Source organism: Empidonax traillii, unplaced genomic scaffold (assembly GCF_003031625.1).
Source record: "Empidonax traillii isolate 1590-97213 ecotype Southwest subspecies unplaced genomic scaffold, ASM303162v1 scaffold461:size861717, whole genome shotgun sequence".
Classification (NCBI taxonomy): Eukaryota; Metazoa; Chordata; class Aves; order Passeriformes; family Tyrannidae; genus Empidonax; species Empidonax traillii.
The window spans coordinates 341,468-352,764 of NW_020955654.1; the positions used below are offsets into that span (position 1 = coordinate 341,468).

Sequence of the window (11,297 nt, forward strand, 5' to 3'; positions counted from 1 at the left end):
AAAAAAAAAAAAAAAAAAAAAAAAAGAAAACCAACAAAAAAACCACCACCCAACCCCAAGAGCGAGCGAAGCAACGAGCCAGGGCTGAGGCGAGCGGGTGGGCGAGCGGGTGCCGAGCAACAAAATCCCCCTGCACCCCGACTATGCTAAATGTTACCGGGGAGCTCTCAGGTAAGCCCACGGCGCTGGGTGTGGGGCGGGGGGTGACCCAACTCCCCTGCCTGTATCTGCCGGGAGGTTTTTTTCCCCTTTTCCAAACCGACTGCTGATTTTAATTTGATGTGATTAAAACGTCTGTCTGGCTTTGGGATTGATTTAAGACTTTCCCCTCTCTAGGTTGGGTTGTTGTTTTTTTGGTTTTGTTTTTTTTATTTTTTTTCTCCTTTCTCTCGTTCCCTCTTTTCCATGCATGTTTGTGATTACCAGGGAGGGAACCGCCGCTGAGCACGGAGAATTAAACCCCGGGACTGACAGAGGGGAGGAGAAGGAAAGTCGATGGGATTTAGGGGGGCAGGAAGAGTTAGCTTTCCTGCCCGGGGCTGGATTTCGGGGCTTGACTCCGAGCGCCGTCGCTAGAGCAGGCGAGATTCCTCCGGGACACAGCAGCGGGATTTTGGGGTGCCGGGGAGGGGAGCGTCCCCACGGCCATGGGACGGCTTTGTTCCCCCGGCCCGAGCAGCCACCAGCACCCGCGGGGCCGCTGGGGGTCTGGCCTTCCCCGGGGCACACCGGAACGGGGGTTCCTCGCCGGGAAAATGCTGGAAAACACCCTTAAAAGGTCACAGCGTGGGCGCCGCGAGGCTCCGCGGGGTCCCGGGCGGCGGGACCGGGGCCGGGGCAGCACGAGGCCGGCGCCGGGCTCGGCTCTGGCTCTCGCCGTGCCGGCGGTGACGCAGGACGGGCACAGCGGGGCGAGCGCCGGGGAACTGGAAAAGCGAGGCCGGGATCCCCAGCGGCTCCATCGGCCTCCCTCGCCCCTTCCTCTCCCCTCTCCCGCTGCCGCCGAGGCCGCTGGACGTGGCCGCACCGGTGGCACAGCCGCGGACCGGGCCCGCGGTGCGGGGGACGCCGAGCCCGGCGGGGCCCGAGCTCGGCCGCCACCGGCCATCCCGACCCCGCTCCCTGTTTTTGGACATCCCCATCCGTGGACTGCCCGTCTCTCGTTCCCGGCGGGGCTCGGGGACGCTTGGCATCCCCGGTGTTCCCGTGCCTATTTAGCAGGCGGCGCGAGGGCACGGTGACGGCGGCACATCTGGGCTGCATTAGGCGCGGGCTCCGCAGGGAAATGCACAGGGCTCTGCTTACAGGGCCGCGCCAGGGGGAGATTTATGCCCTGCTAAGTGGCACCAAGGCCCATAAATCATCCCCCCAGCCTCCCCCCGCCGCGGCAGCGCCCATATCCCTCTGCCACCGTGCCTGCTGTCCCATGCCAGCATCCTGGCAGAAACACGGGGCTGCGCTCGCCCCACTGCAGATGGGATATTGGGGAAGCAGGCGGCCCATGAGTGCTGCGACCACGGGTGGCACGTGGCCCATGGGTGCCGGAGGTGTCCTGGGATTCCCCAGTGTGCTGCAGGGACATGGGGATATCAGGGCACTGCCAGTCCCACGCTGACCCCGTGGCACCGTGGTGGAAGATGCCAGGGGTGGCAATGGGTCTGGGCATGCCAGAGTGTGTCACTCAGCACTGTCACTGGCGGTCCCCTGTGCTGTTGTAGAGCTGCCACCCTTGCTCTGTGCTGGTGAACCCCCCTGAGCAGTGCCAGGGGGGCTGGTGGTCTGTGTGGCTCCATGACCTGTGCCAGGAGCGGCGGGAAAGGATCGGGATGCCTCGCGTGGCTCGTGGGTGCTGGGTGTGCGTGCGGGGCAGCGGGGTCTGGTTGGGATTAGGGGCCTGCACCCCCCTCACCGGCAGGAGTGTTTCCATCATGCTGCTGTCTGGAGCTGGAGTCGGAGCCGGATAGGAAATCCAGGCCCAGCTAATTATGGCCTCGCTGGAGTCTCCCGTGTGCGGCCGCATTTATAAACACACGGAGGAGACAGGATGTAAACACTCAGCGCCGCGAGCGCAGGCATGGGGGGGGAAGCGGGGCCACGCGCCCCCCGCGCCCCAGCCCGCCCCTGGCACAGTGGCTTTGCCATGGGATGGGATGGATGGGTGGGGACACCACTGTGGTGGCTGTGGCTGCTGTCGAGCAGCAAGAACACACATGTCCTTCCCTCGGAGCTCAGGTAGTGCTGTGTTCATGATCTTTGGATGTGGAATGTGAGCATCCTTGTGTTCCTGTCGGCTCCAAAGGGCTGCTGTGCCCCGGTGTCATCTGCCTTGCCGTGGCGGGGTTAAACACCAGCAGTGTGGGGACACAGAAGTGTCTGTCCTTGTGCCCTTGAGTGTCATCTGCTCCAAGACCCTTGGAGCTGACAGCCACACTGGGCTGGGAAACGCCCCGTGGAGGGTTAAGTGGTGCCAGTTGGTGACCAGGACGTGACTGGGACAGTGGGGACAGGGCTGCTTTGCCCTCAGTGCAACACTCATTCCTGGCCACCACAAGGCCATGTTCTGGCCCCAGGAATGGGGCTGTGGGGCGGGATGGGGCTCTGCTCGCCGCTGGCTTCCGGCCCATCAGATACAGCAGCTCCTGCTGCGGCGGTGGGGGCCGCCTCGGCTCCATCTGCTGCCGGGGGGCTCTGGGGCCAGGGGTTCCCCCTTCCCGGCTACCGCCCCCGCCACAAGGGTTTCGGGAAAGCAGCTCCGGGTGGGTTGCGGTCACTCAGCCTTCGGCAGCTCTGCCCACAGCATGCCCAGGGAACAGCTCACCGGCTCCCTGGCCGAATTCCTGCCTCGGCCGCTCGCCAGGAGGTCTGGCCAGCATTGCCGCCTGCGCTGCTGGGGGGGTGGCAGGGCAGGGGTCCTGACAGTGTCACCCTAAGGGCAGCTGAGCCACGTCTCCACTGCCACATGTGTGAGGGTCGTCTGTGGCACTGCCAGCGTGTCCGGTGCGGGTATCCAGGGCTGCTGCTGTTGGAGCTGGGGGATCCCTGCTCCCATGGCCCCCCATCACCCCGGCTCCCCGGGTGTCCCCGGGGCCGAGCGGGTGACCCCGGGCAGCCACGCCATGAGCTGCTTACGTGGGCTGGAAGCATCCTGGCCGTGCTCCAGGGCCGGTTTTGAAACCCTCGGGCTCTTCCTCTCCGACGTCACTGCGATCCAGCTGTGCCGGCTGGAGCCTCCCTCCTCCACTGTCTGTTCTGATGGGTGCCCGGTGCCAGACACGGGGAATGGGGTGGGCAAGGGACAGCGGGGGCACCTGCTATGGCTGGGCCACTGTCACTGCTATGTTGTGGGCACTATCACTGCTGTGTTGTGGGCCTTGTCACTGCTGTGCCACGGTCACAGTCACCACTGTATCATGGTCACTGTCACTCCTGCGTCATGGTCACTGCTACCACTGTGCCACTGTCACTGGTGTGCTGTGGGCCTTGTCACTGCTGTGTCATGGTCACCAGCACCCAGAGCCATCCATGCCATGCCATGGCCACTGCAGTGCCACTGCTGTGCACCCCACCATTCCCATCTTCCAGTCACCCACCTCCACCCCGTTTCTCCCTCATCCTCATCCTCGTGTCCCAGCCACCTGCCTGGGAGCTGCCGTGTCTCCATCCCCATCCCATGTCCCTGCCATCCCCCCCATCCTGTTCTCTGGCTGTGTTTGGTTTGGCGCTGGTTGGGCCAGGGCGGTTGTAAATCCCGCCTGGAAACCAGAGCCGGCGGCGGGCAAGGGTCCGGCCAAAGCAAACAGCGGGAAGGAGGGGTGTGGTGTGAGTCACCATGGCCCCCCCGTGGCCCCCCCGGCCCACGCTCACACGCACACGGGGCTGGCCGCACGCTCCACACGCTGGGACACACCAGGATGCACCAGAACGCGGGCAAGTGGTGGCACGTGCCCTCCGTGGGGGCACCGGGTGAGGCATGGCAGGCAAGGGCGGGCGGCTGCCACGCACAGGAGTGGGGACACGTGGCATCATGCGTGGGCGCGGGGTGTCACATGCTTGGTGTGGTGCGTGCACAGCATGTCACACACATGGCGTGTTGTGTGTGCGTGGCGTGTCACACACGTGGTGTGGTGTGTGCACCGAGTGTTGCCCTCTCAGAATGTGTCATGGGTGCAGAGCCTATCACAGTGTGCTGTGTATGCACAGTGTGCCATGCACGCAGCGTGTCATATGCACACGAGTGTCACCCCTTCACAGGATGTGTCCTGTATGCACAGCACGTTGCACACATACCTGGCATGTCACGCATGCGCAGCTTGTGCATGGACACCCTTGCAGGTGCATCCCACAGTCACACACCTCTGTGGTACCCAACACACCTATACAGTGTCCCACACCTGTGCACACCTATTGACAACTGCATGGTGTCTCCCAGGTGTGATCACTGTCCTGCACATCCACAGGGTGCATCCCACGTGTATCCTGCGTGCCCCCAGGGCAGTTGCATCCCACACAGCGTGGCTTGGCGGGTGCAGGGATACCCACCACGATGGGGCTACTGTGGCCAGAGCAGGGGTGTCCCTAAGGACACTCGTGCGTCAGTGGTGGTCAGTGATGGGGAGCGGTGACGTGCGGGGGCACACGGGGGCTGCCCACTCCGGGAGCCCCGCAGTACCGAGCCGTGCCAGCAGCCAGTCTTTCCCGGGAAGAGCTGCTGGGAAGGCCAGTTCTGGTGTGCCGGGGTGCCAGCTGGCCGGAGCATGCTGGCTGTGGGCCGTGACCTTTGCACAACCGCCGGCGCGCGAGACCGTGGCTCCCGGGCCTCCCTGACGTCAGGCTGATGACGGGACCCCGCCGGTGCTTTCCGGTGGCTTTGGCAAAGGTCACCTCACGACCCAGAGCCGTGTCCCACCCCCCTGCATTCCCGGTGGCCCCTCAGCAGGGATCCCCGCTGGGTGCCCAGCCTGCTCCAGCATTGGCGGTGCCCAAATATATCCCAGGCGTGTGTCCCTGCGGGAATGCCAAGGCCGTGCTGCTCCAGACCATATAAAGGATTGTTGGTGCAGCCACGGGTGGGAGTGCTTGGAGGGGAGCTGGGGGGTCACTGCAGTGAAGGGGGGGGTCTCTGCTGCTCCAGGAGGGGGTGCTGAGGTAGGGGAGCCCCCACCCTCCCCAAGCTCGTGCCTCAGTTTCCCCTCTCTCAGAGGGGTAACACAGGGATACCCTGCGGGCCCAGAGCTGCCCACCCTGAGCCAGACTGTCCCTGTCACCCGCCCTGAGGTGCCGCGTGTCCCCTGCAGGTGACTCTTGGGGGATCTTCACCTTCCTGTGCGCTGCACTCTGCAACCTGCCGGCGCTGCCAGCACTGAACTGCTCCGAGGAGTTGGGCGCTGGCCAGTCCATCCAGCAGACCTACGACCTGACCCGCTACCTGGAGCACCAGCTCCGCACCCTCGCCGGCACCTACGTGAGTACTGGACGTTTACCCCCCCCCCCCCCCCCCCACATAGGGATATCCACTCCTTGCCAGGCCACTCCCATGCCGGGGGGCATGGAAATGCCTCATCGCCCTCCGGGCACAGGGCGGCTCCACGGCCCCCTCCCCTCACCCGTGATTCCATCATGGGTGTGAGCATCAGCCTCTCCCTCCCTGCCGGCATTGCCAACTCAGGCGGAGGTTCCCCGTCTCTGCCCTGACGTGCCCTTGGCGGTGCCGGCACGTTGGGAGCCAAGTGGTGACAGTGTCACTGCCTGGCATGTGATGGGAATGTCCCCCGTGGGGATGCAGTGGGAAGGGGGGTGTGATGAGGAGGGGAAAATGGAGAGTGGGGATGTGGGGACTTTGGATGTGGGGGACAAACACAGACTTGGGACACTGAGAACTGGGAGGGAGGGACATGGAAAATGAGGACATGATGGGCACATTCACCTGGGGGACATGGGACATGGGCAGAGGGACAAGGAGGCTGAGGATATGGTGTGCAGGGGGACACAGAGACTGGGAAAGAGGGGGACAGGGAGACCTGGGACATGTTGGGTATGTCAGCCTGGGGATCATGGCAACATGGAGACAGGGGACATGGTGTGCAGCTGGGAAGAGGGGAATGTGGGACACAGCAGACATGTCCACCTGGCAGACATAGGGCATGGGCAGGGGGGCACAGAGGCCCGGGAAAAAGGGGACATGGAGACTGGAGCCAAGGTGGACATGTCCCCCTTGGGGGACATGTAGAACTGGAACCTGGTGATCATGGGGACCTGGGGGACATGGAGGCTGGGGACAGGGTGAACATGGAAACTGAGGCCATGAAAGGGAAAGGGGCACAGTCAACCCTGGGGGGAAGTGAAACCTGGGATGGGGGGAACGTGGAGACCTGGGCCATGCTGGGTGTGTGCACCTGTGGGGTGTGGATAGCTGGGACATGGTGGTCACGGGGAATTGGGACATGGCAGGCAGGAGCGCACGGAGACAGCATGAGGGGGGACAACCCCATACCCACTTCACCCTCCGTTGCCTTCCAGCTGAACTACCTGGGGCCCCCCTTCAATGAGCCCGACTTCAACCCCCCGCGTCTGGCGCTCGCCGAGCGGGTGCCCAGCGCCACAGTGGACCTGGACCTGTGGAGGGGCCTGACGGACAACGCCCGCCTGGCCGCCAACTACCGCGCCTACAGCCGCCTGCTGTGCTACCTGCGCGTGCTGGACGGGCAGGTGGGCACGGCCGAGCTGCGCCACCGCCTCGCCCACTTCTGTGCCAGCCTCCAGGGGCTAGTGCTCAGCATCGGCGGTGTCATGTCCTCCCTGGGGTACCCGCTGCCCGCCGGCCCTGCCGGGCCCCCCGCCGGGCCCCCCGAGGCCCCCCCGGCCCCCAACGACTTCCTGAAGAAGATGGACGACTTCTGGCTGCTCAAGGAGCTGCAGACCTGGCTCTGGCGCTCGGCCAAGGACTTCAATCGCCTCAAGAAGAAGGTGCCGCCCGCCGTGGTCACACTGCGGCTGGAGGCGAGGGGGTTCTGAGCACCCTTCCCGTGCCCCCTCCCGCCTTGTGTTGGCGGGGTGCAGATGGGGCTCCTCACCCAGGTGCCCTCTCCACCACCAGTGTGCCTTGAGCAATGGGGCTCCTGAACCTAAAGTGCCACCAAAGCCACCCCACAGCCCCTCTGTCACTGCAATGTGCTGTAAGGGATGGGTCTTCCGACCCCAAGTGCCACCAAAGCCACCCCACACCCCCTCTGTCACCACACTGTGTCTTTTAAGGGCAGGTCTCCTGATCCCAAAGTGTCACCGAAGCCACCCCACAGCCCCTCCCTCATCATACTGCGTCTTAAAGGGGCAGGGCTCCTTACCCCAAGTGCCACCACAGCCATGCCATGTCCCCTCTCCCCCACCAGTGTGCCTTGAGAGATGGGTCTCCTGACCCCCAAAGAGCCTCCTCACAGCCCCTCTGTCACCACACTGTGCCTTAAGGGACGGGTCCCTTGACTCCCAAGTGCGCCTCCCGGGTGTCCCCACCCTTCCAAGGTGCCCCATTCCCCCACCCCAAGAGCTCCACGTGGGTACAAGCCCCTCCCACCTCGAAAAGGACCAAGCCCCTCTGAGTATAGGAATAAGTCCCGCCCCATCCAGCAGCAACCCCGCTCCTGGAGCAATAGGCTCCACCCCTGGACGGGCAATAAGCCCCGCCCACTAACTGTGTAGCCAACCCCGCCTCCTCCCCGCAACAGGCCACGCCCTATTTTAACCAAGCCCCGCCTCCCAGTGCCCAACAATGCAGAGCTGGGGGCGCGGCCTGGATCCGGGACCGGGGCCGCTGTCCTGGTGCGTCTATGAGTGTTTATTTATTGGAAATGTTTTATTTATTGGGGTATTTATTGCAGAAGATCTATTCTTGTATGAACGAATAAAAGCCTTTCTCCAGCGCCCCCGCCCTACCCGCGCCGCACCCCCCACTGGGGCTATCGGCAGGGACCAGGGAGAACATATCATGCAAACCTGAGCTCAGGGGGGACCAGGGTGAACAGATTTAAATCTGAGCTCAGTGAGGCAGTCAGGGTGTTCCACCCTGGGCCATCAGTAGGGAGCAGGGTGAACTGCTCCAGACTCCAAGCTCAGTAGGGACCAGAGACAACAGCTCCTCACCGAGCTCACTGTGGAAGTCGGGATGTTCCCATCAGTGCCATCAGTAGGGACCAGAGTGAATGTCCCACAGTGAGCTCAGTGTGGCAGTCTGGCTGTTCCCCTCTGAACGGTGGTTAACGGGGTATGGATCCAGCCCCGCGCAGGCCCAGGTACCCCACCCCGAGCACACCCCCCTGCTCCCCAGGTGCTACTTGGGGTGTCCCACGATCATGTAGAAGGTTCCGGGCTGTGTGACGAAGCCGATGGCCGTCAAGGCACTCAGCGAGGCCGCGTTGTGGGGCAGCACGGCACAGTAGATGGGGAAACCGCGGGCGTGCAGCCCCCGCCCCATGGCGCCCAGCGTGATGCCGGTGAGGCCACGGCCGCGCCAGGCGGGCACGGTGTAGCCGTGGCGCAGGCAGCCCTGGGCGTCCAGCAGGCTCCAGGACACGGGGCGCCCACGCGGGTCCAGCAGGCAGGCGGAGGGCAGCGTCCGCACCAGCCCCAGCAGGAACTCCCGGCTGCGGGCATTGCCCCCCAGGGCCCACGTGGCGTTGAGCAGCGGGACGTGGGACGGGGACACGGGGGCCAGGCGCAGGCCCGGGGGCAACCTGCGAGGGGGCATGGCAGGAGTGCAGAATGCTGAACCCCACAGCCGCAAGGGATGGCAGCCGAGATGGGGCTGGGGTCCCCTGCGCCACCCAGGGGGTGGGGCTGGGGGTGCCTGTGTCACCCAGGGGGATGTGCTCAGGGACCCCTGTGCCACTCAGGTGTGTGCTTGAGGGGACGGACCCCTTGTGCCATACAGGGATGGTATTGGGGATGCCCATGTCACTCAGGAATGTGCTCAGGGAACCCCTGTACCACCCAGGAATGGGACTGGGGACCCTTGTGCCACCCAAGAATGAGTTTAGGGACCCCTGTGACACCCAGGGACGTGATTGGCCCCCCAATGCCCCTGTGTCCCTGGTGCTTGTGTGTCCCCCGTACCCCCGTGCACTCCAGTGCCCCCACACCCCCTGGTGCCCCCAGAAGCCCCGGTGACCCCGGTGTCCCTGTGCCTCCGGTGCCATCACTCACTGTCCTCGGGGTCGGGGGGGCTCAGGGCTCATCAGTGCCAGGTACCGGATGGTCTCCACCTGCAGCCCCTTGGCACTGGCCACCTCCTGCACGGCCTCATCCAGCCCCTCCTGCATCCCTGGGACACTCTGTCAGCCGGGCAGGGGAAAGCAGGTGGTGTCCCCGTGTTCCTCCCAGGGCCCTCCTTACCCAGTATCTGGAAGGCTCGTGCCTGGACCACCGCCTCAGTGCCCCTCAGAAGTGCCCGCAGGGCCCCCTTGTCACGGTAGAACACGGCCAGCTGGTTGGTGTAGTGATCCCTGGGGTCCTTGTGCTCCTGGAGAGCGGACAGGGGGGCTGGGGGTGGCACCCCAATTCCCAGCCCCCCGGGGTGTGGGGTGCTGCCAGGGTGGGGGCACACGGGGCAGAACCTCTGGGCGCAGGCGTGTCAGGACGATGCCAAAATTGGGCCAGGAGTCCACCAGCACCTCGTGGGCGGCTGGGTTGCCCCGGGCCACCGTCATCACGGTCCCCAGGACCTGCAGGACAAGGTCCCTGTTACCGTCAGGGAAGGGGAGAGGGCACAGTGGGGTTCCCAGAGTCCCCTGGGGTCTCTGTCACCAGCAGGGGAGAGGGAGCAGTGGTGTCCCCCGGGGTCTCCGTCAGTGGCAGGGCAGGTGAGAGGGGACAGAGGGATCCCCAGAGTCCCTGTGACTGGAAGGGCGGAGCAGGGGGGGAAGGCAGAGGTGGCCCCAGATCCCTGTCACATACAGGTCGAGGCAGAGGGGACAGAGGGGTCCCTGGAGTCTTTGTCACTGGCAGAACAGGGCAGAGGGGACAGAGTAGTCCCCAGGGTTGCCATCACTGGCAGAACAGGAGGGGAGGGACAGAGGGGTCCCTGAGATCCCTGTCATTGGTAGGACAGAGGAGAGGAGACAGAGGCGTCCCTGGGGTCCCCATCACTAGCAGAACAGGAGGGAGGGGACAGAGGGTTCCCTGTGGTCCCTGTCATTGGCAAGGCAGAGGGGACAGAGGGGTTCCTGGGGTCCCTTTCACCGGCAGGGTGGTGGGCAAGCTGTTCCTCAGGGTCTCCTCCAGAAGATGCAGCTGGGCTGGGCATCTCAGGATCTGCATGGCACCGAGACTGTGGGGCAGGTGGTGACACCGAGGATCCGTGGGGCTCTGGTGGCACCAGGGCAGAATGTCCCAGATGAGCACCCGTCCCCAGGTGGCCCCAGGGCTGGCCCCGTGCCCAGTGCCCAGCAGGATGGACCCTGCCCGATGCCTCCCAAGGCAGGGGGCACTCACTGGCCTGTGACAGCTGGTGGTGACCCTGGGACCTGCTATTGTCGCCACTCGCCACACGGTCTCCAGACTCCCACTCCACAGCCCCCTGGGACCCTCAGCCTCAGGACTGTTGCAGGGTGAGTGTTGGAGGGGCTGGAGACCACCCAGGCCTGGGGACAGGGCTTGGGGCCACACCTGGGGGTCCTGTCTCTGTTATCAAGGGTCTCTTGGCAGGACCATGCAGATTCTGACGAGCCCAGCCCAGCTGCAGCGCCTGGAGGGGATCCTGAAGAAGAGCCTGCCCCTCGCCCTGCCGGTGACTGGGACCCTGCTGTCACCCCTGCCCTGTGCCGCGATGAAGACCCCAGTGCCATGCTGCCCTGCCAGTGATGGGGACCCCACTATTCATCCCTGCACCAGGGACCCCAGTGTCACCCTTATCCCTTGCCCTGCTGGTGACAGGGACTCCCTGTCTCTCACCTGAGTGGGACCCTCATGGCACCTCCCCACTCTCACTCCACCAGGCCCAGGGACCCCCATGTCACACCCCATTGATGGGGACCCCCATGTCACCAGGATCCCTTGTGTCACCCTGACCCCACACCTGCCCCCCTTCCCCTCCTCTCTGACCCCACTCACATCTGCTCCCATAACCCCCCAGTTCCAGCCCCACATCTGCCCCCACAACCCCCCTGATCTCTGACCCCCCCCAGCTTTGACCACACACCTGCTCCCCATCACTGACCCCCCCTCTCCCCCAGGTGTACGGGGCGGTGCTGAACATAACCCGAGGGAACCCTGGCCAGTCCGAGGTGCTGGTGGACAAGTGGCCTGAATTC

At 64.5% G+C, this 11,297-nt stretch overlaps 2 protein-coding genes across 3 annotated transcripts in view; one reads left to right on the forward strand and one right to left on the reverse strand.

Annotated features, from left to right (window-relative positions):
- The window catches only part of CLCF1 (cardiotrophin like cytokine factor 1), an 8,198-nt gene extending 1,187 nt beyond the window's left edge, over positions 1 to 7,011 (forward strand). Inside the window, exons 1-3 of one of the 2 annotated variants that reach the window (XM_027895496.1) lie at positions 88 to 171; positions 5,295 to 5,461; positions 6,517 to 7,011. In XM_027895496.1, the coding sequence (XP_027751297.1) occupies positions 144 to 171; positions 5,295 to 5,461; positions 6,517 to 7,011 (690 nt within the window). In that variant the 5' untranslated portion in view covers positions 88 to 143. Of the gene's footprint in view, positions 1 to 87; positions 172 to 5,294; positions 5,462 to 6,516 lie in introns of those variants that run through there. The other variant, XM_027895497.1, reaches the window with a different exon arrangement.
- A 1,217-nt stretch (positions 7,012 to 8,228) lies between these two features.
- On the reverse strand, positions 8,229 to 10,425 carry LOC114063302 (glycine N-acyltransferase-like protein 3). The gene is made up of 5 exons (XM_027895494.1): positions 10,228 to 10,425; positions 9,603 to 9,710; positions 9,382 to 9,508; positions 9,193 to 9,310; positions 8,229 to 8,723 (listed from the first exon to the last, which is right to left on the reverse strand). Exons 1-5 carry the CDS (start codon positions 10,303 to 10,305, stop codon positions 8,321 to 8,323), a joined length of 834 nt encoding a protein of 277 aa, XP_027751295.1. The 5' UTR covers positions 10,306 to 10,425; the 3' UTR covers positions 8,229 to 8,320.
- Between the last annotated feature and the right edge of the window lie 872 nt (positions 10,426 to 11,297).

Bases quoted from the DNA above. Each gene is read 5' to 3' on its own strand.
- LOC114063302 (XM_027895494.1), bottom strand. From the start codon at position 10,305: ATGCAGATCCTGAGATGCCCAGCCCAGCTGCATCTTCTGGAGGAGACC. The intron at 9,711-10,227 runs GTGAAAGGGACC...CTTGTCCTGCAG, and splicing joins GCTTGCCCACCACCCTGCCG to GTCCTGGGGACCGTGATGAC. The intron at 8,724-9,192 runs GTGAGTGATGGC...GCCCCCTCGCAG, and splicing joins CCCCCCCGACCCCGAGGACA to GTTGCCCCCGGGCCTGCGCC.